Source organism: Artemia franciscana, chromosome 6, assembly GCF_032884065.1.
Source record: "Artemia franciscana chromosome 6, ASM3288406v1, whole genome shotgun sequence".
In the NCBI taxonomy this organism is placed as follows: domain Eukaryota; kingdom Metazoa; phylum Arthropoda; class Branchiopoda; order Anostraca; family Artemiidae; genus Artemia; species Artemia franciscana.
The window spans coordinates 32658978-32686246 of NC_088868.1; the positions used below are offsets into that span (position 1 = coordinate 32658978).

Genomic DNA, 27269 nt, shown 5'->3' on the forward strand with positions numbered 1-27269 from the left:
TTCACATTAAAAAGTTATCAAAAGTTATCATTTTCAAAGTTATTATTGACAGAATGAAAAAAATTAAAAGTACCTTCATCTAAGTTTATACAAACTGGGCACTGAGCTGATGCTATACATGGCTCACTGCAACAGTTAGGGCAGTCGTGACCACAATCAAGTTTCTTGGGGCATTGTTCTTGACAATCTATTTTTCCACTGCAAAAAGGGAAAAGAAAAACTTATAACTGAGAAATGAAAAATCTTTGCACTGTAATTGAAAGATACAAAACTTAAAGTAAGTCAATATATAAACAAACGGTATTTGGAATTATCATTTCGTGACACATGACCTGATTTTTATCGCAAAAATTACCTACCTTCGACGTTCTAATGCTTTACTGTCATACTCACACACAGAGGGCACAAAGGAGGATCCCCCACGGACTTCTTAGCAATATAGCTTTAATTAAGTATAAAATTTCAATTTTTCCTAAAAAACTTCTGTTTAAAAAAAAAAAACTGTACTAAAAAACTGTACTAAATACATTTTATTAAGAATACTTTCTTATATCCCCCCTATCCTACAGGTAAGGGTTGTCTTTTAATTTGCTTCTGTTTTGAAAGTTCCATAGAAAGTGGCTGTATAGGAGCAGCACCTTATCCTACAAAAAACTAGCTTAGTTGGTATTGGATTCGGTTAAGTGGCATTAGATATGGGTGGTTTAAACATATAATCTATATTGGGAGGCAGTTCAAATAAGAATGATGAAATTACAATAGTAGAAACTGGCGCTAATTAAAAAATATATATATACATATATATATATATATATATATATATATATATATATATATATATATATATATATATATATATATATATATATATATATATATATATATATATCACAAAGACCGATAATCGTTTTACATCTTTGTTTGCCCCCAAACTTTGTGTAGCTCCTAGCTTTCATTTTGAAGACACCTTGCTTTTTAAAAATGTATTTCTTATAATTTTCAAATCAATTCACTATCAACCGTCAAATCAAACGGCTGATTATGATAAGAATAAAAAGATCACTGATCAGCATTACGATCATCCAAGTCTATGCCTCAGACTCAAGTAAGCCAGACGTAGAGTCTGAAATTTTCTACCTTCAACTGCAAAGCCCAGTGGACACAGGTGTTCTTATCATTGGCGACTTCAATACCGTTGCTGGAACCGCTGTTGCAGAGAATGGGGATATCATGGGTAAATTTGGCCTTGAATGAATTAACAAGAGGGAAAAACGCCTCATTGAGTTCTGCAGAGATAACGATATTACCAGTCACTCCAACATATCACTAACGTTATCACTAACACTCTCTTTCGACACAGAGAACGCCGAAAGGCGACTGGGGATCTCGCCGGATGAAAAACCATAATCTTATTCATTCATTACGTGCTCAGCAGTAGGCGGTGAAAATCGTCCCTGCTACATACTCTTACCCTTGCTGGTGGCGTTTCGTCAGCGACCATCCCCTGATCATGTCTGCATTGAAGATAAATCTTAAATTGTCTTCAGCGCCCTCCTAGCGCTGAAGACATATAAGAGACCTGGACTAGAGGGAATGCAAGCAAAACTGCTAAAAGTCCAATACGAACCGCTTACGGATATTTTCCGCAGGATCGTATCCACTGTCTGGCAAGAGGAACTTTTCCCGACTTCTTGGTACAAGGCCACAATTATTCCACTACACAAAAAGGAGTCAAAGGCAATATTTGATAATTACTTTTCCATTAGCCTAACAAAATAAACCACCAAAATTCTCACCAATATTACACTTCAACATATCAAAGAATGTTTTTCTCAGTGATTCAAGAATAACAAGCCCCGGGAGATCAACCAATGACCAAATTTTCACTCTGTGCCAGATTTTAAACAAATATCTGGAATACAGCCGCAACCTATACAAGCTCTTCATTGATTTCAAAAAAACATCTGACCTTGTTTCGAGAAAATGCCTCTGACATATCCTCCTCCATAACAGAATCCCACGAAACCAAGTCGACCTTATCAAAGATATGTGTTCTAAGTTTAGGAGTCGTGTCATGACTAGTTTAGGTCTCATTGACAACTTCCAAACGTCCGCGGGAGTCCTTCAAGGATGCATCTTGTCCCCAGACTAGTTTATATCTCTTCCTCCCAGCAGTTTTATCCCTGGTGGAAAGAGCTAGTGGCACACATATAGGGGGTGTCCTGACAGACAAGCTAGCTTATGCCGACGTTGCTTATGCAAGTCGTTGCTTAAGAAGCCTTTAAAGCGACTAACTCTTTTGGAATGATCATGAATGCATCCAAAACCAAAGCTATGAGCTGCTCACCAAATTCGCAGGATACAATTAAGCCAGACCTGAAACTTAACGGAAAGAGAATCCAGTGAGTCGAAGAATTCCACCTTGGAAGTATGATCACCAATGACAACAACAAATCAAGAGACATAATTGACAGGCCTCGTGAGTTCCAGTTTCAAAGCCTTAATGCCCATATGCGGAAGCAAGAATTTATCCTTACGACTTAAGACACGACTTTTTGTTACATTTCATTATCACCATCACAATGCATTCAAGTGAAACATGGATTTTGAAGCTAGATAACCAGTGTCGACCCGCAACATTTGAAACTAAATGTCTTCACCGCATTTCTGGTATTTCCTACATTGATCGAATCTCAAACGTCAACGTCCTTGAGCGCCTTAAAATCAAATCAACAATCCTAGTCAAGATCCAACTCAAACAACTTCGCTGGCACGGTCACGCAAAACCAACAAGTAAGTTCCGTTTCCCAAAAACCATCTTTGAAGGCCAAATTCACGGTTCTCTGCCTCGTGTTCACCTCAAAAAAAGAGGAAGAAAAATTTTCCGCCTTATCGCCTTTCCAGCCTTCTTCTCCTAGCAGAAGACCGTGAAGCGCACATGAGACATTTCCACACCATTACGAAGAAAGAAGCCCCAACACGACCTCCAAGGACGGATGGAATCTATGTCAAGTAATCAAATGATGGATTTCTTAACTTGTGAAACAGTCACTGTATCTAATCTTCACTATCCGGCGTGGGCACCTCATTTCGAATGCAAGAAGGGTGCACTCGTTTTCACCATTTATAGTCCATATTTCCAACCCCTACGAAGCAATGAGTATGATCAGATTGTTAAAAATGTAAGTTTTCAGATGGTTCAAAAGGTGGATGGACTTCCATAAGTTTGAGAGTCTTCTGAAATTGGAACTAGCAAGAGCTAGGCGGCGTTTGACGTCGGCAGTGTGGATATTATCAGCCGTTAATAGGCTGCAAAAATAAAAAAATCGATCTACTGTTTCCATTTGCTCACCATCAAATTTGTGGTGTCCTGATCCTTACTTTAGATACTTTATTTAATGTGCTTAAAAAAAGAAAAAAAATCATTAACCCCCAACAGAGAGCAGAGCTCGTAAGGTCGGGTTTGTAAATAATAGGGCATGCACAAGACAAGATCTTTTATTGACCAAATTATATAATAAATACTTTTCGGACGGGGAGCAGGGCTTGATGTATTGGCCATAAAACAGAGATACGAAAATGCAGGAATAACAAAAAGAAAGAAAGAAAAAAGAACATACAAGGTAGGAGATAACAGAGGAGGCAACACCAGCGCAAGAGCATCATAACCAAAATTCATACTAAAATTTATTATTCATCAATCCAAACATCCAGAAAAAGAACTATTATTTAAGTATGTTTTTTCAAAGAAAATCAGCTTTAAAACTTGGGGACATTTCTACTAAATTAAGTTTATTTACAGTATGAGGAATTTGGTATCTAATTGAGAATCTAGCTCTTTCTGATTTGATTGGGGGAAGGCGATACTTCTTGGAGCGGACGTTGTGGGCAGGAGAAATGGGGTCTCAATTATACCCTCTCAATTAGTCTCAATTATTATTCATCATGGGCGATGCCATTGAATTAAAGCTCAATCACTTGGACGCCCGATTCGGCCTGAAGCAGCTCGCCAATTTTCCCACAACCAAAAGTGGTACCTCTCTTGACCAAATTTCCATAAATATGCACAAATTTAACAACATACCTACGACCGGGGATCCGATTGGAGGAAGTTACCACTTTTCTCTTGAAATTAACCCCACCAATTCCATTAAGATCGATTACACTACAACTGTAACTATCAGTCGACCAATCACAGACGAGGGACTTCTGGCTTTCAGCCAATTGTTAAGCTGCGAGAAATGGGAAAATTTTCAAGATGCTAAAAGTAGTAAATGAAAAACCTATTATTTTCCAAGGAACTTTGCTTCGAAATTACAAGGCCTGTTTTCCTGAGAAGTCAACAAAACGTTTCTCGTCAGATCGACCATATATTACACAAGAAGTTAAGAAAATAGTAATGGAAAAGATGACTTTTCCGTCATGGTAATACCCAACAAGCCAACTGGTTGAAAAAACAAAAATACCTCATTTTTTCTAATTTTTCAGAATTAACCCCCCCCCCCCCCCCAACTACCCCAAAGAGAGCAGATCCAATCCGGTTATGTCAATCATGTATCTAGGACTTGTGCTTATTTTTCCCACCAAGTTTCATCCTGATACCTCCGCTCTAAGTGTTTTCCAAGATTTTAGGTTTCCCCCTCCCACCTCCCTCCCTCCAATGTCACAAGGTCCGGTCGGGATTTAAAATAATAGCTCTGAGACACAATATCCTTCCAAACATCAAATTTCATTAAGATCTGATCAACCGCTCGTAACTTAAAAATACTTTAATTTTTCTATTTTTTTTTCGAATTAACGGGTCCCCACTCCCCCCCCCCAGATGGTCAAATCGGGAAAACAACTATTTCTAATTCAATCTGGTCCGGTCCCTGATACGCCTGCCAAATTTCATCGTCCTAGCTTACCTGGAAGTGCCTAAAGTAACAAAACCGGGACCGACAGACCGATAGACAGACAGACCGACAGAATTTGCGATTGCTATATGTCACTTGGTTAATACCAAGTGCCAGAAAAACAAGTTACAAGAGATAAAATCAATAAAACTGAAAAGGGAAAATGAAAATAGGGGTTTTTTAGATCACCTTAGTACATATAATAGGAATTTACAGTTTACCTTAGAAATTGAAATTGCAAATAAAATCTCATTCCTAGATGTTCTAATTATTCGTAGCTTAGATGAACTCAATTTTACTATTTACAGAAAACCAACACAAAACAATAGATATTTACATTTTGAATCAAACCACCCCCACAAGTTAAAAGAGGTGTCGTAATATTTCTCGTCGATCGTGCCCTAAACATTTGTTCTGATTCCTACATCGCAGCTGAACTAAACTTTATCAGGGACATACTTTTTGGAAATGGGTATCCTCTTTTATTTATTAATAATGCAATTAACCGTTGAGTGAAAAGACACTCCCATAAAATCAACGATGATTTACCATGTGAGAATCCCGATAAACCCCAAAACATGATTTACCTCCCATATATCCCAATAATCACTAGAAATCTTAAAAAAGGTTGCACACAAAATAATCTGTAAGTTGTATTTATCAATAATTTGAAAATCATAAATCTCCTAAATTCTGGTAAAGATAAGACTCCAGTTACTCGCCAAAGAGGTGTCTATCAAATACCATGCGACTGTGGCAAATTCTATGTAGGGAGAACCCACCAGAATTTCGAGAAACGCCTACAACAACATAAAGACGATATCACCAAAGCTCTGAATTCTAATATCACTTCTGTTTCTTTTGATTCTGCTTTAAGCAGCCATGTTTTCGAAAATTCTAGCCACATAATACTTTTGAAGAATCCGCAATTATTAGCAATGATCTAGGCATAAAGCAAGTAGTTCGAGAAGCAATTGAAATCAGACTTAAGATTAATAATAATATTTCCTTAAATAGGGATTTAGGAAAATATTCACTGAATGCTCTATACAGAAATTTAATTAAAAATGACCTTACGAAATATTATAAAAAAAACAACAGATATTAACACAGAACCTGTCACAAATAGACCTATAAGATCAGCAGCGAAAAAAGCTAGGCTGGCATTAAAAACGCGTTTTTAAATCATTTTCTTTCATTTCAATGAATTGCCTCGTTTCATAACAATTTATTTATCAGTCCTGGTTGAACTTCGCTGAGGTAAGGATACTGGGACTGTTTTGAAAAACTGTTCATTTTAGTTTTATTGATTTTATCCTCTTGTAAGTTGTTTTTTTCTTATTTGTATTGCTGAGGACGGCCCTTGGACATAGGGCGGAAATATTCATTCTAATTTATTTCCCACTGTCTTAAAAAATTCCCTATTGTTCTTCTTGTTCTTGGTGTTTGTGATGGAAAGGCAGTGGGGTCTTCATGGTTATTTATATTTGTGGAGAGCCCATCTAGACTAGGGAATTACCACTTTTTAGATTTGTAATTACTTTCTGGAATTCACCAAAGGTAACAGTGGCCGGGAACATACTAGAATTTTCGGATGGCGGGAGATCTTTATGAATACGGGAGATCTTATAATAATCTTTATATGAATAAGGTAGGGATTAAGAGGATCCCAGTTCAACGGTTGTACTAAATTCAATACAGTTTCTATTCGCAATCACTTCAGGGTATTGTGCCCGAGTATTGTTCCCAATTTTTCCATTGATTAATTTCCACGTAGTCCGAGGTAAATCAGATTTTTAAAATGAATTTTCATAATAAATTTGTTCACTTGTTCGAAGACTTTAACCAGCCAATTTTTTGTAATTTTTGAACCACTGAACATTCTTAGCTGAGGGGTATTTCATTTTTATGTTTATACTGTCAATTTTTTCCTTGATTGATTTTAAAAGTGATAAACTTATCCAAGGTTGTTTGGGTGAGGTATGAAGTTTTAAATGGCCAATGAAGGTCCAGTTTTTCATTCAGAATTCGGTAAAGTACATCTAAGGATGTATTTGGATCATTCTTATTAGTAACTTCACTCCAATCTACATCACTAAGATGAGATTTCAGTTCATTCAAATTTACTTGTGAGAAATTTCTCCTCTTCATAGGATTTTCTTTATTGACTTTTTTGGGCTTCGAAATCAGACATTAAAACAAAATGATCAGACGTATCTTCCATAACCACGAATGTAGCCTCACATGAGTAAGGAGCAAAACTGTTATCAATCAGAGAAAAAGAAGAATATGTTATTCGTGTCGGAATAAAACATACTGGGTTCATACCATGAGAAGGGTTACATTCTAAAAACTGAAGGACATGTTGGTCAATTCATTGCTGTCTTGATGGGAGATATCCCTTTAAGTCAATATTAAAGTCCCGAAGATAAAAAATGGCATTCGAAGATTTGATGTCACACTTAACATATTTTCGAATTTGTCAATAAAGTCTGCCATGACCGATGAGGGAGGACGATAAATTACAGCAATTAAAAATGTATCATTATTTGGTAAAAACTATTCTACAATACAGCTTTCAAAGATCATCTCAGTATTCAGATATAGAAATTCCTGGCATGATAGAATCAGAACTTTGGTTTTATTTGCATTAATCTGTATCCCAAAAGACTTCGTAGTTTGAGAGATGCAGTTAGTCCGTCTTTAGAGTTCTTGGGGGGTAGTCTACCTAGCTGGTCGATATCATCAGCGTACGCTAGTTTGTTAACTAGGATCCCACCTGTTTTCGCCCCATATCCAGCAAGTGTCAGGGAGAGGTAGGCATGCAACAATATGTTGAACAGATAAGGGGGTACGATGCAGCCCTGGAGGACTCGGGAAGTTGTCACGAATTCATTACAGAGCCCATCGGTAGTCAGAATTTGGCTGTTGAATTGGTTGTACATGTCCTCAACAATTTTTACGATTTTATCTGGGAGATCGTAGAGTTTAAGAATATGCCAAAGGTCTTTCCTCCATATGAGGTTTAAGGCCTGCCAAAAATCAATGTGAAGTTGATAGAACTCTCTATTAAACTCAATGTAGCGTTCCATCAGAGGGCGCACAGCAAAGATTTGGTCAATATGCACAAGTGGATCTCAAAAAAATACCAGCCAAACAATTTAACTGCGATGAATTTCCCACTAAACAGCCCTTCGTGAACAAATAAGTACAAACTTCAGCTTAAAACAAACATTTTTAACCAACAACAATAACAAATTCAAAATAAGTCTTCAAGCCCAAAATTACATTTAATTAAACAGTATTAAAACTTTCTTTTCAAGAAGGGTGTATCTTTTGAATTTGGTGCTTATTTTGAAAATAAATTTAGACAAAACGTATTTTTTAGATCATTTTTTAAGTTTAATATTCATCATTTAAGTTTTGCAAAACTTGTACTTCGGCCAACATGTTGGTCGCTATAATCATAAAAATGTGTCACTAGAACAAGAAATATGGAAATCCTTTCTAGTTTTTTTGATTTTTTTAGTTTAACATTGGATCAGGATTAAAAGATTTCTTTCATCCAGATACTTTCATAGCAATTAAATAAAACTATTTTTAAGGCCGTGATTAAGTGAACTTGAAAACATCGACCTTCAAAATTGAGGTTAGGGTAGCATTCTGTCTCTCAATTTTCTAGAGACCGTCGATTGTCGAAAACCCTTCAAATAGCACTTATTCATTGGCAGAAATAGCAGGTTAATTATACCAGCTTGTCAATTTGGTCTCTAGGGGGATCTGAAACGATTCTTTCTGGCAAACAACTAGTAAAAATTTCAGTTAGCTGAAAATATTCTATGGGACTTTCAAGAAAGATAAAAGAATTTAGTACTTACCTTGATAAGGATGGTTAGGTGATTACTTAGAAATAATAAAAACAGATTAGTATTTGACTCATTCACAAGAAAATAGTGAATTCAAGGTCCCTTTTCCAAGTTTTAAAAGTCCTTCACTACCATTTAGTGAAACAGAGCCACAATTTGGACCCAAATAAATGCCAATCCTTAAAAACCACTGTACTACATGTTCTTAGCAGTGTTAAGCCACCTAAGACAAAAACTCTGGTGAAGACTAACCTCTCTATTTTGAACTTTCAAAACAAAGATGTTGTAAATCCATGTAAGCTCTACTGCACAATAAATTCTTAGTTTTTCTACAAAACACAACTTTCGGGACCTTCAGTAATTTAAAAAAAAAGAGGCAAATAGCTTACCCATTACAAATATACATAGTAAAATGACCACATTTGAGTTTTGTTTCTATTCTGCCGCCACAATTTATCAATGAAGCTTCTCCACAACTCCCCACTCCAATATGACCACACTTAAAAGTAGTCTTTATTTTGACGCGGCAACGCTGTGTAGTTACAGTTTGTCCACATGATGCATTTATCTCGTGGCCACACAACAGTTTGGTAACTATCTCTTGATTACATTTATGGGAGTAATGAGGGGTTTCACAAGGAAACTCACATTGATGTTTGCGACAATCCTTAAGTTTGTCACAAAGTTCTTGACATCTAGACTGTCCATAAGGCACAAAATGGTTTTTGTGACAATACCTTCCACTTTCTAAAAGACAAAAAAAAATCGCTTTTCAATATTTCCAATGGAAAGGAAAGAGGAACAAAAAGGTTTCAATGAGGTTAGTTTTTTGGGTTTTTCTTGTCACATAATGAGTTTACTTTTTTACACAGATTTTTTTTAGTAGATTGTGCCCACTTTTGCAGTGCATCTAACTTTACATGGAACACTGCTACTTATTTTACACTGTTTATTTGTGATATTGGAAAAACTCAAACAAGTTACGTTCATAACTATAAATCAATACAATAAAAAAAAACTCTAAATAAACTTAAGTAAAACTTAAGACCAAACTTCTTGCTCCAAATCTTAGTTTTTGGTTGTAACAACAATTTTTACCGTTAATCTAAGCATTCATGTGATACATACCTCATGTAGTATTTATTTTTAGATCTGAAAGTCGTTATGGGCAGTCCATTGTAAGTGGCAGCCGGCATTCTCCAGATCTATCCTATTGCTTTTTTTCTCCACCGTAATCCAATCATATGTTTCGGTACTGTTCTACCATATGGTTGTTTGCTTGTCAGTCAAACTAATGGAGTCTAGTGCAAGTATGGACCCAAGTAGGGAGGCAGGGACAATTACCACGCTCCTCCAAATGTCCTGACTGTTAGAAAAAACATTTAACTTCTTTGGTTCATTGATAAATCGTTGAACCTATTCTTCAAAAGACCATCCATTGTAAAGAATTATTATAATAAAGTAATCTAATCAAATGATCGTCTCCTTGTTGTTCACCAGCACTAAAACGTTAAACTAGGAGGGTTTGATTAAGGATGTCTAATCACAACTTAACGCGGAACTAGAACTCGAAACCGTAAAACAAGAAAGGAGTCTTTGTCCAGAAGTGAAACCAGAAACAGATTTTAGAAACGGAAAAACAAAAAGGGATTTCAGTTTGGAAGTTGACCCGGGAATCAGAAACAAAAAAACAAAAAAGATTTCTTTTTGGAAATGAACCCCAAAACAGAAATTATAGACAAGAAGGCAATTTCAGTTCAGAAGCAAACCTGGAAACAGAAACCAGAAAAGGATGACTAGAAAGGGATTTCTGTTCAGAAGTGAACCCCCAAAAAAATCAGAAATGAAAACAGGAAAGGCATTTCTGTTCAGAAGTCATTCGGAATCAGAAACAAAAACAAGAAAGGGGTCTGTTCAGAAGTGAACACGGAAACAGAAACAAGAAACTGAAAACAAGAAAGGAACTTCTATTTGGAAACCGAAGTTACAAACGAAAACAAGAATGGTTTTCTATTCGAAAATAACAAAATCAGTGAATTTTCTGCTCAGAACAAAACCAAGAAGGAGAGATATAAAGTAGTCTTTCTTTGGAAACAAACCTAGAAAGAAAGAGCTCGCCTTGGGAATGGATTCCTCTGCTGGTCACCAAATATAATGAATTGTTATAATCAGAAGTCAAAATTAGCACAAACAAAATTTATACAGACACTTGCATTACAGTCGTACTGGCAGATCGTTCTCGTCATTCGGCGTATATTCCCAAGGCGTAATCATGACAGCCGTTTTGTGAAGTTAGCCAGTGAGAAAGGTTGCGTAAGCCATGTGAAATCGGGCACATAAAAAACGAAACGTATTTTGTACCCTTAAAGACACAAACTTCTTATTCTACAATTTTTTTTAAGTGTAATATTGTGAATTTGCCACACTGAAGTAGCCTCCCTTGTCCCTCTCCTGACCTAGGTTGTCAAGTTTTGTTTTTTCTTTGTCTCCCTGTGGGCTTTATCTGAATATTTATGTTTGTTTATTTTGTGGGTAAAATAATAATTTCGAATCCTATCAATACTACCAACTTTAGCAGGGGTCTATTTTTCCGAAAGGGAGTGTTTTTTCTGGACCTCTTCAAAAACTAACTTGTCAAATAAAGAAGAGGTTAAGTTTTTCAAGTCTTTGGTAAATTAAAGCCACTTCCTTGAAACTTACCTCTCTCTCTCTCTCTCTTTCTCAAAAGTTAAATAAAAATAAAATTTTTTCACATTTTATCAGTGACAGAAAATTTAAAGTTTAATAGTGGCTTGTTTTACCTTTAGGAATGACAGTAAGTCTATTGCTTTCCTTTACTTTTGCATTAGCTTTTGCGAATGATCCATTTGTCAGATTTCTTGATTCTTGCTTTCGAATTGCAGGATCCCTTTGTTCTATTATGTCAGTGGTCTCTAACCTTGTTTTTGGTGTTTCAGGTTTGGCGGAGTTTGACAATCTGAGGTCTGTTTCTTTGGCCTTCAAAATGTTGTCTGTTCTGTGATCTAAATCAGCAAATACAGATTCCATAACACGGCATGCTTTAACGTAAGTTTCACGTAAAGAGACTGTAGTAAACAAATGTTGCAGTTTAATATCTTTTTTTATGTCTGGGGATGATTTCATATAGTTGAAGTTACTTTCCTGCTCTTTGAAATACCATCTACGATTATTCTTATCTTTGTTGTAATTCTCTAAGTCAGAATTATCACTTGATTCGTCACCTTCATCGGTTGAAAATTCACAAAAAAGTCCAATATCTTTTCTTTTCTCAAAACTAAACAGTGGGGTTACTTCAGTTTTCTTTGAGAAGTTTTCTCTTATGTTGTTAATATTCGAAAGCTTACATCTTAAGGAATCTACCTTTCCAAAATTCTTCACCCCATAATTTTTAATGACACTGTCATCATCATCACTGTCTAATGCAGTTGACAATCGATTTCTCTGGGAAAAACTATTTTCAGATGGTTTGTTAAAATCAGTTTTTGTGTCAGTTTTCTTAATAGATGACAGCAGAGCTTTTGAGCCATGTTTATTCTCCTTTTCAGAGAAAGAATCTACTTCCTCTTCAGAGGAATAGTCAAACAATCCTTTGGCCATCTTGCTTAATGGCTAATCAACCTAAAATAAAATACAACGTAATGCCAATTTACAGATGCCCAGCTAATACCTAAGGCAAATATCATAGGCAGCAAAATAGTGCTGTCAAAGTAAAGAGCAATGTGGGCACAATGTATTTTTTTCGGGGGAGGGGGGGGTGTTTTAGACCAGGGCACTTCGTATAGCAGGAGTTGTTATAGCAAATTCAAAAAGAGCTCATTCGATTGAAAAATGAGAGGGTTAGTGAACTTCTTAAAAGTCGGAAGTGATTGAAGGGCAGCCAGCCCCCCTATGCCCATCATTTACTCAAACACAAATAATCAAAATTTTAAGATAGGCATTTTGTTTAGCATAATCAAAAGGTCGGGAAATTGGGTCTTCGAGGATGAAAACCTCCAAAAACTCCGGGCAAGGGTTGTAAGTTATACCCTGGGGACATGTAAGTTTTGAATAGAAAAGGCGGTTGTATAAACTTCAAAACGACTCATCAGACTTGTAATTGGAATTTAAATGGCTCTTTTTCAGATTCAAAGTGATCAGAAGGCAGCTACCCCCTTTTTGGTTTTAGACCAGGGCACTTAGAATATCATATTGAAGGAATGGTTGTAGAAACTTCAAAAGGGGGTCATTTAGTTGGAAATCCCATTGCCATTTATAACACTCAAAAGGGATTGGAGGGTAGCCAGCCTCCTCCCTACGCCCATCATTTCCCCAAATACATTCAATCAAAATTTTGAGATGGCCATTTTGTTCAACACAGTTGAAAGGTCCGATAATTATGTCTTTGAAGATGCAACACAACCCCAATGGCCATCAGATCAATCAAGCTATAAACAACATACAAGAGTTGAAAAGTGTGCATGAAGAAAGGAATTTTAGAATAAATTCACAACCTGTATAAATTCCACTGACACAGCAAGAAGACTATGTCTCATGCAAATGAAACTTACTAAGTCAGTTACAAACATGAAACAAAAGTCTTATGATGAAGGTTTGAAGGAGTTTAAATTATATATACTGGTGCTAACAACAAAGAGCTGATATGCTTATGACTTATAAGCTTACGGGTTTCACAAGAAACCCATCTCTCTACTTTATTTGTCAACTTCCCAAAATGTTTGCACTAACAGGTAGGGACATCTATTCAAAGCCATGAGTTAAAACTCTACACTGACAACAGTTTTTCTATTGCTGTATTGTCAATCACTGGAACAGTCTCTCAGATACCACAGTCTCAGCACCTAATGAGGAAGCTTTCAAATACTTACTAGAAGTCAAATGGAATGGTGTTCCCTGGAAGTATCAGAATCTTAATTTGCTCCAAAGTGGAAACGAAGGTAAGGCGCAGTTACTTCCATTTTAACTTCAAAGTATGACATTAAAATTATCAGGTTGCAATTCTTTTTCTGAAAATGAATCATGCATTTTACATTTAACCTGCTGATGAGTCTTTGGTTACTAGCCCTTATTTGCATAATCAATGTTAAAAAACTCTTTCTATTTCCTAAAGAAAAGTAAAAAGCTACATTAAACCAACAATGAGCAGAAATAAAATCAAAAAATTTCTACAGTGCAGAAATACTATGAATTACTATCAATAAATAAATCAAACCTATAGCAAGCAGAAATTACAAAAAATAACCAAATCAAACTCAAAACAAGCAAAACTACTACAAAGAAAAGTAGGGCTAGCGCCCCCTCCCACGCATTAAGATCAGAACATCCTAAATTATTTTCTCACATGTTTTATTTGATATTCTCATAAGGTCAAATAAATAGAAAAAACAGCTCCATTACATCCAAGATCACTGAAAAAAAAAAAAAATATTGTGGATAAACGGTTTAATTTAGCCTATATGCTGTAATGTACATACTTCACTGTATATTCCTGGAAGTCTTGAAGATTTGATATTTATTGAAGTTAAAAAAAAAGAAAAACCTTCAAAATGAGTTGGATTTTCAGTACAGATTATGTACAAATTATGTTCTGGTCTTTATAAGATGATATGATAATTAACATCTTTAATTAACTAGAATCCAAGTGTACTTGAACAAAGCATCCATAGAAACAAAGCCATTAGCTTTTGTTCAATTTGCCTGACAAGCTTTTTCCCATCTTTGCAAGCATTTATTATCTTAGGAACAGCATAAGTAAAGAGCAAGGTATCTCAACATTATGTTATTTGTTTCTCAGCCACTGTGTATGGAAAGTGGAGAGCATAAAAAACTCGGGAGGGGGCTTATTTGATTGGAAATTGAAAGTTGTTTAGCCCTTTAGGGAACTGAAAGTAATTTGCAGGCTGCCAGCCACCCTCCCATGTCCTTTCAGCTATATGGTCCACTGTACCTCCACCCCCCCTTGACATCTTATTCAAATTTGAAAAAGCCACTTTATTTATAAGACTTGAATGGTCTGATGTGCCTCCAGAAATGACATGACCCCCAAAACCCCTGGGGCAAGGGCTATAAACTATATAAATTGCCACTTGTTTACATACAGGTTTTATAAATAATATATTGGGTCTTGAGAGGCTCAAATTTTCTCTTAAAGTATGCTCAACAGCTTGTGTCTCACACAAGTCCTCAGTCCAAAAAGAGCCTGCTGAATTATGAAAAAAGCTGCTCAGGGGTACGGCTCAACCCCCCTCCCCCCCCAAAAAAAAATGAAGTCTAAAATAGGGTAAAGAAGATTCATTGGGCTAAGGAACCAAAAGTAGAAGACAATATAGAAAGAAGTATCCCCATCAAACAGTTCCAAGAAACTTTTCCCCTATCACTTTCTATTGAAAAAATAGTTGCTGAAACTTGAAAGAAGACCTATCCATCAACACTTTTTTGAACTTTAAGGTCCTATGAAAATTATAATGTATGCATGGATAAGCAGTAAGATAAATTAGAAGATGTTATCAAGATGTCATGTGTAAAATCTTGGGAATGGTTTAGAGTATTAAATTAAAACTTACAGCAAATGTTGAGGAGGAGGATAGATGATAAATTATTATTTGGGGAAGTAAGAAGAGCCAAATCAAAAGACACCAGGCGTGCCCAGTTTATAAAATAACCACATCAGGAATATCCTATGTACAGCTCAAGTTAAAATTTACAGGTAGTGCTGGAGAAGGAAGGCAGGAGCAGCAGGGGGCCTTAAAAATTTGATTTTGAAGTCAGGCTGCAAAATGCAGTCAATCTTGCAGCCTTTTTTTTGCAACATTGCAAACATTGAAAAGGTTAAAATGATACAGACTAGAGCATCTTAAGGATTATTTCTGAATTTCTGCACTTTCATTACTGTACTTTAAAAATTGCTGTACCATATTCACTATATGCATCATACAAATGAAAAAGACCAACTTTTTTCAAGTTTTGAAATAAGACTATTATGTGAAGATTATATTCTATAGGTTGTGCTTTTGAATGTCCATTGGAGTGAAATAAAAAATTTTAAGTCAAAAATACAATAGATGTAAGGTTTGTTGTGCCAGTTATCATCAAATACATTTGAAGTTGTCACAAAATGTTTTTTTTTTTTTTTAAGGGGAGAATTCTATGACTTAACTTTGTTTGTGAATAAGGCTATTGTATTGAAGAAGAGTCAATTTCGAGAGAATAGGAAGGGTATTCATTTAGTTTTATTTATTCATTTAATTTATTCTTTTTAATTTTTTAGTTTAAATTTATTTATTCTATTAAATTTGTGTTTTGAGGGCTAGGCATTCCTTTTTACCTCTTCCCATTCCATTCAGACATGCCCTGCTTATCATTTGTTTCCAGGTGGGTGGCCAAAAAGCACAATCCTTAACAATATGTCATCCTTAATCCACAAAGCATGGCTTAGCTATCTTAACTTTTACTTCATCTTTGCTCTGAGAAGTGGGATCAGACAATATTTATCTGCAGCTTACTGTTTGATACACATTATTGTGGCTTCCAATATTGTAATATTAGTTTTTACAATTATATTCCTGATCTTCCAAACTTTTCAACTGTTTAAAAACACATGATGCCTTGCAGAGCCATTCCTAATGAATGCAACTAAAGCTTTGATTAGATTTTTTGCTTATATTTGAGTTGGGGGGGGGATGTTGTAATTAATTTTTCCCTATGCACCACCAAATCTAGGAACAGCTTAGGTGCTTTGGCAATACTTCTCTTTGTACTGTAACATTCTGACTTACCTTTTCTATTCCAGTTGACCTAGGTTCTAAAAGTATTGAATAAACGTCTGCTTACGAATCAACTGACTTTTTACATGTTGTAAGAGCCCCTCTAAAAGTCATGGAAGCCAACGTACCATACCCCACAATGGACTGGTCAAGCGACAACCTCAAAGAGGCATGGTCGAGATTCCAAACACATGCAACCCTCATATTCCAAGGACCCCATAGTGGAAAGACTGAAAAAATCCAGTGTTCGTTCTTGCTGATCTGGCTAGGAGAAAAAAGGAGAGACATTTTCAGTACATTTACTATATCTGTTGAAGGAACAGACAAAATTGGAGCATACATATCCAAATTCAGTGAATATTTCAGCCCCCAGTCAAACACAGTGTTCTCAAGATACCTCTTTCACAAAAGAGACCAACGTGATGGTGAAACAATCGATCAGTACATCACAGCATTAAAGTTATTGGCTCGGGAATGTGAATATTCCACAACAGACTTGAAAGAGGAAATGATAAGAGACAGACTTGTATGTGGTATCTCCTCAGCGAGAGTCAGAGAGAAGCTCCTACAGGCAGGTTCAAATCTGACCCTGTCACAAGCAGTTACTATATCGAGGGCACATGTAGAAACCCAGGTGCAACTTAGAACAATGTCACAACCTGGCTCGAGCAGCACCCACGGAGGCCAGGATGCATACATTAAACAAGAAGTTGACTTCATTTGAAAAGGCAAGAAGACGAATCAGAGTGCACAAACTTATAAACAATGTTATTTTTGTGGCGGAGGGTACTCCCCCCTGCACAAATGCCCAGCCAAAGGAAAAGCGTGTAGCAATTGCGACAAGCTAAATCATTTTGCGAAAGTTTACAAAAGCAACAGAAAAACAGTAAACCTCATAAATAAGGAAGCATGTCGAAATAAAGACGATGATCTCTTCATCGACACAGTGAACATTATTGATTCTGTTAACATGGACAAGGATGAGGACCAACCCTATGTGAAGCTTACGGTGAATGGACAAGCCAGAATCACTTTCGAAATCGACACTGGCGCCGAAGCAAACATCATTCCAGAAAGGAATTTCAAGACCCTCAAGCCAAAGCCAGATTCTTACTAGTTTTGGCGGCCAGATAATACCTACGCTTTGAGTCTGCAACCTGACATGTACATACACAAACGGCAGCAGTGAAACTCAGCATTTCTTCATTGTAAAAGATGCCCCCATACCAATCCTTGGCTTTGATACTAGCAGGAAACTCAACTTAGTCAAGCTGGTCCTCACAGTCGAGAGCTCAAAGGTCCAGAAATCAATTCCATTTGCCGAAGAATTCCAAGACCTCTTCCAAGGTATTGGTCAGCTCGAAGGAAAGTGCCACATTACGCTGAAAGAAGGAGTTGAACCAAAAGCAGTGCCAGCTAGACGCGTCCCGATATCCCTCCAAGACAGCTTTAAGAGGGAACTCGATTGGATGGAAAGCCTTGTGGTCATAGAAAAAGTCTCCCACCCCACAGATTGGGTCAACGCTGCAGTTGTAATTGAAAAACCTGACAAGAGTCTTCGGGTCTGCATCGACCCCCACGACTTGAATATGGCCATCAAACGACCCCATCATCCAATGCCTACATTCAACGAAGCTGTTTTGAAACATGCCGGCTCTAAGTACTTCACAAAACTTGTCGCTCGCCATGGATATTGGTCGCTTGAACTTGACGAGGAGTCGTCCGAATTAACGACGTTCAACACACCATATGGCCGATACAAGTTCAAACGGATGCCGTTCGGCCTAATCTCGGCACAAGACGAATTCCAGCGCCGCATGGAGGAGGCCTTTGAAGGTATCAAAGGTTTTTCAGTCATAGTGGATCACATCATCATATCCAGCCGAACCGATGAAGAGCACGATTCTAATGTGCGCAGCGCGCTTATAAGAGCCCGCGAGAAATGCGTGAAGCTCAACCTTCAAAAATGCGTGTTCAAAAGTGATAGCATCCCGTACTTTGGACATATAATATCGGAAGCTGGCATCCATCCAGATCCACGGAAGGTTCGAGCACTAAAGGAAATGGGCATCCCATCGACTAAAGGTGAACTTCAAACCGTCTTGGGAATGATGAACTATCTGGCAAGGTATATACCCAATCTTTCCTCACTGAACCAACCACTTCGCGAACTGGCAAACCAGCGAGAGTTCAAGTGGGAAGAAGAGCCCAACCCAGCATTCACAAACATCAAAGAATCGATTTGTGACTCATTATCATTCCTTGATCCAACATCAGGAAACATCGAGCTCCAAGTCGATGCTTCGAAGTTCGGCCTTGGGGCTACCATTCTTCAGAATGGAAAAACTGTATCCTTTGCATCGAGATCGCTTAATCGCACCGAGCAGAATTATTCACAGATAGAAAAAGAATTATACGCTATCCTCTTCGGCTGCCTGCATTATCATCAGAACCTGTATGGCCAGAAATCCATCGTTGTGTCCGACCACAAACCTCTGCAAGTCGTCCTAAACCGCCCAATTTCGAAGTCGTCACCTAGGCTGCAGCGGATATTACTGAAAATCCAGCCATATGATTTTACAGTGATATTTCGCCCTGGTAAAGAAATTCCTGTTGCCGACGCCCTATCCCGCTTATATCTCCCTGAAGAGGATACAGAAACGCAAATGGAGATCGAATCGTACGTGCACTCTGTGATGACGCTTCTCCCAATAAGCCCAGACAGGCTTAAAAAGCTAAAAGAAGAGACAGCAGCTGAACATCAATTGGTTGAGCTCACTAAGACTATCCAAAATGGCTGGCCCGAATCTAAAAGGTCCGTCCCCACAAACATACTCCCATTTTGGAACGTCAGACACGAGCTAACAGTCATAGACCAGATCATATTGAAAGGCGATCGTTTGGTCATTCCAAAAAATTCCCACAAGAACATCCTAGACCACATCCATTCATCACACCTGGGAACTGAAAAGACTAAGCAACGAGCTCGCTCTATTGTGTTCTGGCCAGGTATGACAAAGGATGTTGAAAAACATATCAGACACTGCTATGCGTGTACCAAATATCAAAACTCGAATCAAAAGGAGCCATTGTTACCTCATGATATCCCTCGCCTACCTTGGGAGAAGATCGGTTGTGATCTGTTCTACAAGAGTGGAGAATATTACCTCATCACCCTCGACTATTACAGCCGATTTTTCAAGGTTGATAGAGTCGGTAGCAATGCATACGCCCATCAAATCGTATCATGTTTGAACAAACAATTTGCGCGGTATGGAATCCCTAGCGTCCTCGTCTCCGATAATGGTCCACAATTCACGTCAGCTCTATTTCAGAAGTTCATAAAAGACTGGGAAATAGCTCACAAGACTTCATCGCCAAACTTTCCGCAGTCAAACGGACTTGCGGAAAGGACAGTACAAACAGCCAAGGATATCCTTACTAAGACTGATCTCACAGGAGACGATTTTGAGTTGGCCATGCTCGAATACAGGAACACACCAGTCGATGGACTGGCATCCCCAGCCCAGATGCTGATGAGCAGAAACTTGAGATCAAACTACTCTCCACAAAAATCGTTCATCATGGTGAGTTCATACAGAACCGAAAAAAGCAACAGTCACGCCAAAGGAAATACCACGACAGGCAGTCAAAGGAACTAAAGCCCCTGCAAGTCGGCCAACCAATTAAAGCCCAAATCCAGGGTAAGACATGGCTGTCTGGCACAATCGTGAGAGCAGACAAGCATCCCAGATCATACACAATCGAGACGAACGAAGGAGGAACCTATCGGCGAAACAGGCGTCACATAAAGGTGCTCTCCCATTCAAACAGGTCACCTGATGCTGCTGAAGCCCTGGAAACCCCACACGGTGAATCTATGGGAAACCCACATGCCGAAGCTCTTATCTCGTCACCCATAACTGCGTTTGCTGCTCTCACCCCTCCACCTAAAACGCCTGATCTAAACTCACGGCCGACTTCCCATGATCTTAGTCCAGCATTCCATACACCAATACCTGTACCAAGCACAAGTCGCACGACCCACGTGGATCTACAGGGTGCTTCGTATTCAACCCGTTCAGGTCGATGCGTAAAGCCTATAAAGAAACTTAACCTGTAAATGTAAAGAAACCGTAGAGTAAGTGCCTTGTCGTATATGAAGTATGTATGAGAGAACGAAAAGTGTTAGAGAAGTGAGCCAAGCGCCTTCTCGTATTCTAAGAATGAAGACCACTAATCGAAAGAATTGGTATGGTGATGCATGCCCGATTAAAGTGGGGTGGATTGGTTATGGAATAGTGTTATTTGTTGGTAATATATAGTATGGTTTTTGTACCAGGTCACTAGTTTGGAAAAGAGGAAGGATGTAACATTCTGACTTACCTTTTCTATTCCAGTTGACCTGGGTTCTAAAAGTATTGAATAAACGTCTGCTTACGAATCAACCGACTTTTTACAGTACCTTTGCTATGTTTACCATTTTTACAATAATTCTACTCACGTATGGTAAGCCATCAACTTGTTGATTTTCTCATTACCTAACATCACCTCTTCACTCTCATTTATTCCAGTAAAATTCTAGACAAGTTACTTTTGGCTATCTTTGAAAGGGGATAGATTAGGAAAATTAAACTTTCAGTAACGAATTCATGGTCAAAAACAAACCCTTGGAAGGTATTGCTAAGCTAATATGTTGACCCTCTAATGATTTATAAGTCTTGGAAATTTGTGTACTTGACAGGTCTATACCTATTTGAATTTTGACAAAACAACATTATAACTGAACAATCCTGCCATGCATGCTTGCATCTGTGTTTCTTGCAGTGACATGTTATATGCTTGCTTTGCTTACGCTTGCCTTTTTGTTATGGGTGCTCAGAAGTAAACAATAAGCATGGACAGTACACCACACCCATCCATTGATTGGTCATCACCCAACCTCAAATCAGCCTGGAAAAGGTTCAGACAACCCTGTGAGCTAATGTTCTCATGACTGCTGGAAGGAAAATCTCAAGCCGTCAAGTGCTCTTACTTAATGATATGGGTTGGAGAAAAGGGGAGAGATATCTTCAGTACATGGGTACTAACAGCAGAAGAGACAAACAAGACATCTATCTTGATAAATTTGGAGCCCATGTTGAACCCATCTCAAACCCAATAGTGACAAGATTTACCTTCCACAAGCAAGACCAAGGAAATGAAAACGTTGAAAAGTATGTGACTGAACTCAAATTGATCAGGAAAGATTGTGAATTTGGCAGCAGTAGTGACAACATGATTCAAGATAGACTGTTTTTGGAGTCAGAAACAGCAGAACCCAAGAAAAATTATTGAGTGAGGGCGAAACATTGAAGCCAGAGACTTAGACATTTGCTGTACCATTGAATCAGTGCAGGTAACCCAAGCACAGATATCAGGAGCCAAACAACATCCAACACCAGTGGTGAAATAAGAAATAGATGCTCTGAAGCGAAATCACAACAACCAGGATTGCTACTTCTGTGGAGCGCCAAACTACTCAAGGAATCACAAATGCCCAGCCAGGGGAAAAACTTGTTCGAAGTGCAACAAATTAAATCACTTTGCCTAAGTTTGCAAAATCAAAGTGATAAATAAGATCAGCCAACAAAAGGTAAGAGCCAATGCAAGCAAATTCATGATAGACACTGTGAACAGTAATCAAACACAACATCTGAATGGACCTGACGCCATTATCGGAGTTGTGGACCAAAATCTTAACTTGTTCTTTAAGAACAAGTTAAGCCAGAGCTAAAGCAAATGTGCTTCCAACCAGTGATTACAGGTGCATGGTTCCAAAACCACAACTTCAACAACCAGAGATGTGCTTACAAGCTACATAGGAGAGAAACTGGAAGTCGTGGACATCATACAGCTGCAAATCAGCTACAAAGACCATGAAAACCAAATACATCCATTTTACGTGGTGAATACTGATTGCAAGCCTATCTTGAGCAGGAAGACAAGTCAAGACATGAAACTTGTCAAATTCATTCTTAACGTAACCCACGACAGCCCAGCTCCCATGAGAAATGGAACAGCCAAAATACTGGACGAATACAAAGACGTTTTTGAAGGAGTAGGAAAACTTCCAGGGAAGTGCAAGATCCACCTGAAAGACGGTGCAGTGGCCACAGTACAACCACCAAAAAGGATCCCCTTTGCCCTTCAAGAAAAACTCAAGGAGGAATTGGACCACCTGGAGTCAATGGGCATTATTGAGAAAACATCAAGGCCCACCGAAAGGGTAAACTCAATAGTAGTAGTCCAAAAGCCAAATGGATCCCTCAGAACATGCTTATACCCTGTTGTTCTTAACAAGTGGGTACAACACCCACACCACCCAACACCATTGTTTGACAATGTAGCATCCAAATGTTCAGGAACCAACAGGTTCTTCAAGCTAGATGCCAAAAATGGATATTGGTCCATAGAACTAGATGAGGAGTCATCACACAGGACACGTTCCACAGGAAAATGGAGGAAGTTTTGAAAGGCTTGGATATAGGTCTTATCATTAATGACATTGCTGGAACAGCAAAGGATGAAGAAGACCATGATGCTAAGCTGAGAATGGTCTTGCAGCAAGCCAGAGAAAAGGGGGTTAGGTTCAACCAAGAAAAGTGCATTTTGATGCAGAAAGTATCCCCTACTTTGGGCACTTACTCACCACTGAAAGAACCAAAGCAGACCCACAGAAAACAAAGGTGATTACAAACATGCCAGCACCAGAATCACACAAATAGCTACAGGTGTTACTCGACATGTACAACTATCTAGCCAGATATATTCCAAACCTATCCACACTCAATCATCCATTGCAAGAATTGTTGAAGTCCAAGAATTATAATTGGAGCCAAATCCACGAAAATACAAGAAAACAAATCCAACTATTTGTTAAACTATAAAGCATGATAGCTTCTCCAATTCCCACATACATATTTGAACATGTTGGAACTGACATCTTTAAATTCATGAGAATTGAATATCTTGTAACTGCCCACTATTGTAGCAGATTCAGAGAAGTAGAAAAGCTCACTACCAGCAGGTCACAGCAGGTGATTACCAAACTTAAAGCCCATTCTGCCAGATACAGCATACCAAAGACCATTACATCAGACAACAGCCCCAGTTTTCATCAAAAGAGTTCAAAGATTTCATGAATAGACAGAGCATGGTCCACAAAATATCCAGCCCCAAGTATCCCCAGTCTAATGGATTCAGCAAGAAGTCAGTACAGACAGCAAAACAGATCATGGCCAAAGGTGTAGAACAACAATCAGACCCATATTTGGCTAAACTAGAGTACCAGAACACGCCAGTAGATGGACTGGCTTCCCCAGTTCAGTTGCTGATGAGTCAACAACTATAATCTGTACTACCAATACTTCCCAAACAACTGGAATCAAAAGTTGTTCCACAGGCAACATTCCAGAAAACCAGAGAGAGACAGCAGAAACAACAGGAGAAGTCATACAGCAAAAACTCAAAAGATATTAAACCACTGCTCAAGAGTCAAAATGTCTGGGTGAAGCTGGATGAAAATGCTAGATGGCAGAAAGCAGCAGTCTTGTAGAAACACAAATATATCCCACAGCCTTACATCATCCAAACAGAGAATGCAAAGATGTACAGAAACAACAGGTGACATATTAGAAAGGCAAACCAATAGTCACCCACTTACCTTGATTTTGAGCACACAGACCAGCAAAGTGACATACAGGCACCATCAGCAACTAGGCTAGGAACATTGCATTGCTCACCTATGAGCCCAATATCACCTCTGCCTGCAGCTACACCTGCAGAGAGATTTACCACTCCACCAGATGATGCCAGAGCCACAATTCCTCCATGGGATCACCAGTCCAATCCAACCTACCAACTGAAGCCCTGACCATGCACACAATGTATTCTGGCAGACATGTGAAGGAACTGAAGAGGCTCAACCTATAATCCCAAAAAAGGAAAGAGGATGAAGAATCCTGCCATGCATGTTTGCATCTGTGTTTATTGTAGTGTCATGTTATATGCTTGCTTTGCTTATGCTTACTTTTTTGTTATAGGTGCTTGGGTTTCAATATACCATTAAATTGAACTCAAGATTTTGTAATACCTTAGTTTTTCAGTTTGTTTTTCCCTAGTTTTAGGTTTGAATATGCAATTCATGTTGTTTGAGTAGAATTTAAGCCATATCAATGGTTTTTGTTCTTTAATTCAGGAAATTAGATCCTTAAAACTTGATAAATCAGGATTAAGCTAAGTTGTGAAGCTGAAAACATTCTTTTTTTTTCACTTAAGCAGAAGATCTATTTTGCAAGGTTTCAAATTTATAACAGAAAGACTTAAAGATAATCAGAGGTCAGTGCCCTCTAGAGAGAGAAGGAGCAGGCAGGTACTTCAAAATACCTTTCCAGGACATACTTTAGTCTGTAGATTGATTGGTAAAATTCTAGTTAATTGACTTCTTGCTATTTCAGAAAGGGTTTAGGTTAGGAAACTGAAACTTTCAGGGATGAATCTAGAGACTAAAGTGTGTCCCGGGAAAGTATTTTGAAGCAATTACCTCCACTCCTTCTCCCTCTAGAGGGCCCTGACCTTTGATGACCTTTAAAAATTTGTGTGTTATAAAAGTGAAACCTTGCAAAATAGATCTTCTGCTTAATTGAAGTACAACAAAATTGTTTTCAGCTTCATAACTTTGCTCAAAAAAACATTGATTTGGCTCAAAATTCTACTCAAATAACAGGAATTGTATTTTCAGAACTAAAGGCAGAGAAAAAGCAACTAGTAACTGAAAATTAAGGTAAAATGTTGTTTTGTCAAAATTTCAATAGGTATAGACCTGTCATGTAGGCAAATTTTAGGGCCCTCTAGAAGGAGGAGGAGTGGAGATGGGTACTTTATAATACCTTCCCAGGACATTCTTATGCCTATAGATCCATCCCTGAAAGTTTCATTTTCCTAACCTAAACCCTTTCTGAGATAGGAAGAAGTCAATTAACTAGAATTTTACTGATTGATCCCTGAAAGTTTTATTTTCCAAACCAAATCCCTTTCCAAAATAGCAAAAAGAAGCTTGTCTGAAATTTTACCTTCACCCCCTATTCTAGGTAACTTAGTCAAGTGTCAGGTGGTTTGTTGCTGTAGTAGAAAACTTTTTGTTGTTGAAAAACTAGTTATTTTTTAATAAAAAGGCTTGATTGATACAGAGCAGTTTCTTAAAGAGAGCTTTGTGATATCCCTAAGTTATAGAGAAGATATTATTCCAGGAGAAAAAAAACTCCTAATGTGACACCTTTTAAACTTTGATTTAAGGATGTGTAAAACTATGTTGTTTTTTTATTTGGAAAAACGTAAGATAGTTTGAAATCCTGCAAAGATCAGGAAAAAAATTTTAAAACCTAGAGCCAACAAGTAGAATAAAAACATAAAAATTAAAGTAAATGTGTCAAAATTTGGAAATTTTGCTTTTTACAAATTAAATTGTTACAAAATTTGTCCCTAGTCAAAATTTGGATAAGTGTAGGACTTTGTCTTCTGTGCAATCTTCTAAGCCCTAGAACTACATAGAGAGTAAAGATAGTACATTAAAATAGGCCAAATTTTTGGGCTCTGGATTTATTTCTCCAAGTTGTACTTCTATGGTTTAACTAGCCTATGTTCCACACTAGGCATAACAGGAAGTCTCATATCTAAAACTTCAATAAAAAAAGGCATCAAGTAATTTATTCACTTTTTTCCAAGCTAAATTATACAAATGTGCATTTTTCTGATCTTTAATACCTTAAAAAATAAAGCAGTATACAGGGTAGTTTGGCAATACTTTCTCAGGGTAGGCCTACATTTTAGACCCAGGATTCATTCCTGAGAGTTTAATTCGCCTAACTCAACTACTTCTAAAAAAGCCCCTGAACTACAATTTTACCCTGGAAAATTTAGGCTTACACTATATTTTTATCCCTCAGTTAACAGATGATTAGTATTATAATATCCTCATCAGTCAGGTTGTCAACATTGCATTTTATTTTCAAATGAAGGCCAGCGTTGACAGAAAAAATGACCCATTTGTGTATCAAGTCAGTGTAACATCTTTTTTATTCATTATACTGCTTAAGTCTTGTTGTGGCTCATTTTGTGATTTTTTTCTTATTAAACTAATAATATCTTACAGTTTGATACCAAATAGAACATGTAATAAAGTACTTGATGGTAATCTCATCTTAGTCCTGGGACCAGTGATTAGAGTAGAATGACGGACGATATTTGCAAAAGAACGGCCTAAAATGCTGGACATACGTAGCTTTCCAAGGGAGCCTTATAGAGCCAGCATTCATTCCTGAAAGTTCCATTCACCTAAATCAATTATTTCCCAAAAAGATAAGAAGCCCTTGAACCATAATTTTACCTTGGCAAATTTAGGCTCAAACTATATCTTTTACCCCTTTGTTAACTGATGATTAGTACCGGATATTTCTTTTTTTTATCAGTCGGGTTGTCTATGTTGCGTTTTATTTCCAAAAGAGCACCAGCGAGGCCAGAAGAAAATAACCTAATTTTTGAAGCAAATCAGTGTACTTTTTTTATTCTTTAAAGTGCTAAAGTCTTGTTTTGGCCCATTTTGTGGTTTTTTGTTTATCAAACTAGTAATATCTTACAATTGAATACCAAATAGACCATAGAACAGAGTACTTCGATGATAGTCTGAT

At 37.6% G+C, this 27269-nt stretch overlaps 2 protein-coding genes across 6 annotated transcripts in view; both read right to left on the reverse strand.

Moving 5' to 3' along the window:
• LOC136027862 (uncharacterized) lies at positions 1-27061 on the reverse strand. 5 transcript variants are annotated; one of them, XM_065705275.1, is made up of 5 exons: positions 27003-27045; positions 13648-13785; positions 11563-12400; positions 9151-9508; positions 1-198 (listed from the first exon to the last, which is right to left on the reverse strand). In XM_065705275.1, exons 3-5 carry the CDS (start codon positions 12377-12379, stop codon positions 18-20), a joined length of 1356 nt encoding a protein of 451 aa, XP_065561347.1. In that variant the 5' UTR covers positions 12380-12400; positions 13648-13785; positions 27003-27045; the 3' UTR covers positions 1-17. The 5 variants fall into 5 exon arrangements, with proteins under 5 accessions (XP_065561347.1, XP_065561346.1, XP_065561349.1 ...); XM_065705274.1 differs by lacking the exon at positions 27003-27045 and adding an exon at positions 26509-26600; XM_065705277.1 differs by lacking the exon at positions 13648-13785 and having other exon boundaries at positions 27003-27061.
• The window catches only part of LOC136028546 (uncharacterized oxidoreductase YjmC-like), a 584142-nt gene that overhangs the window by 252131 nt on the left and 304742 nt on the right, over positions 1-27269 (reverse strand). The window lies entirely within an intron of this gene.

What these genes read in the sequence shown, in the direction of transcription:
- LOC136027862 (XM_065705277.1), bottom strand. Translation starts at nt 12,379, where the DNA reads ATGGCCAAAGGATTGTTTGACTATTCCTCTGAAGAGGAAGTAGATTCT. An exon ending in ACTTACTGTCATTCCTAAAG is followed by an intron (nt 9,509 to 11,562) that starts GTAAAACAAGCC and finishes TTTGTCTTTTAG; the next exon opens with AAAGTGGAAGGTATTGTCAC. An exon ending in ACTATGTATATTTGTAATGG is followed by an intron (nt 199 to 9,150) that starts GTAAGCTATTTG and finishes CCCTTTTTGCAG; the next exon opens with TGGAAAAATAGATTGTCAAG.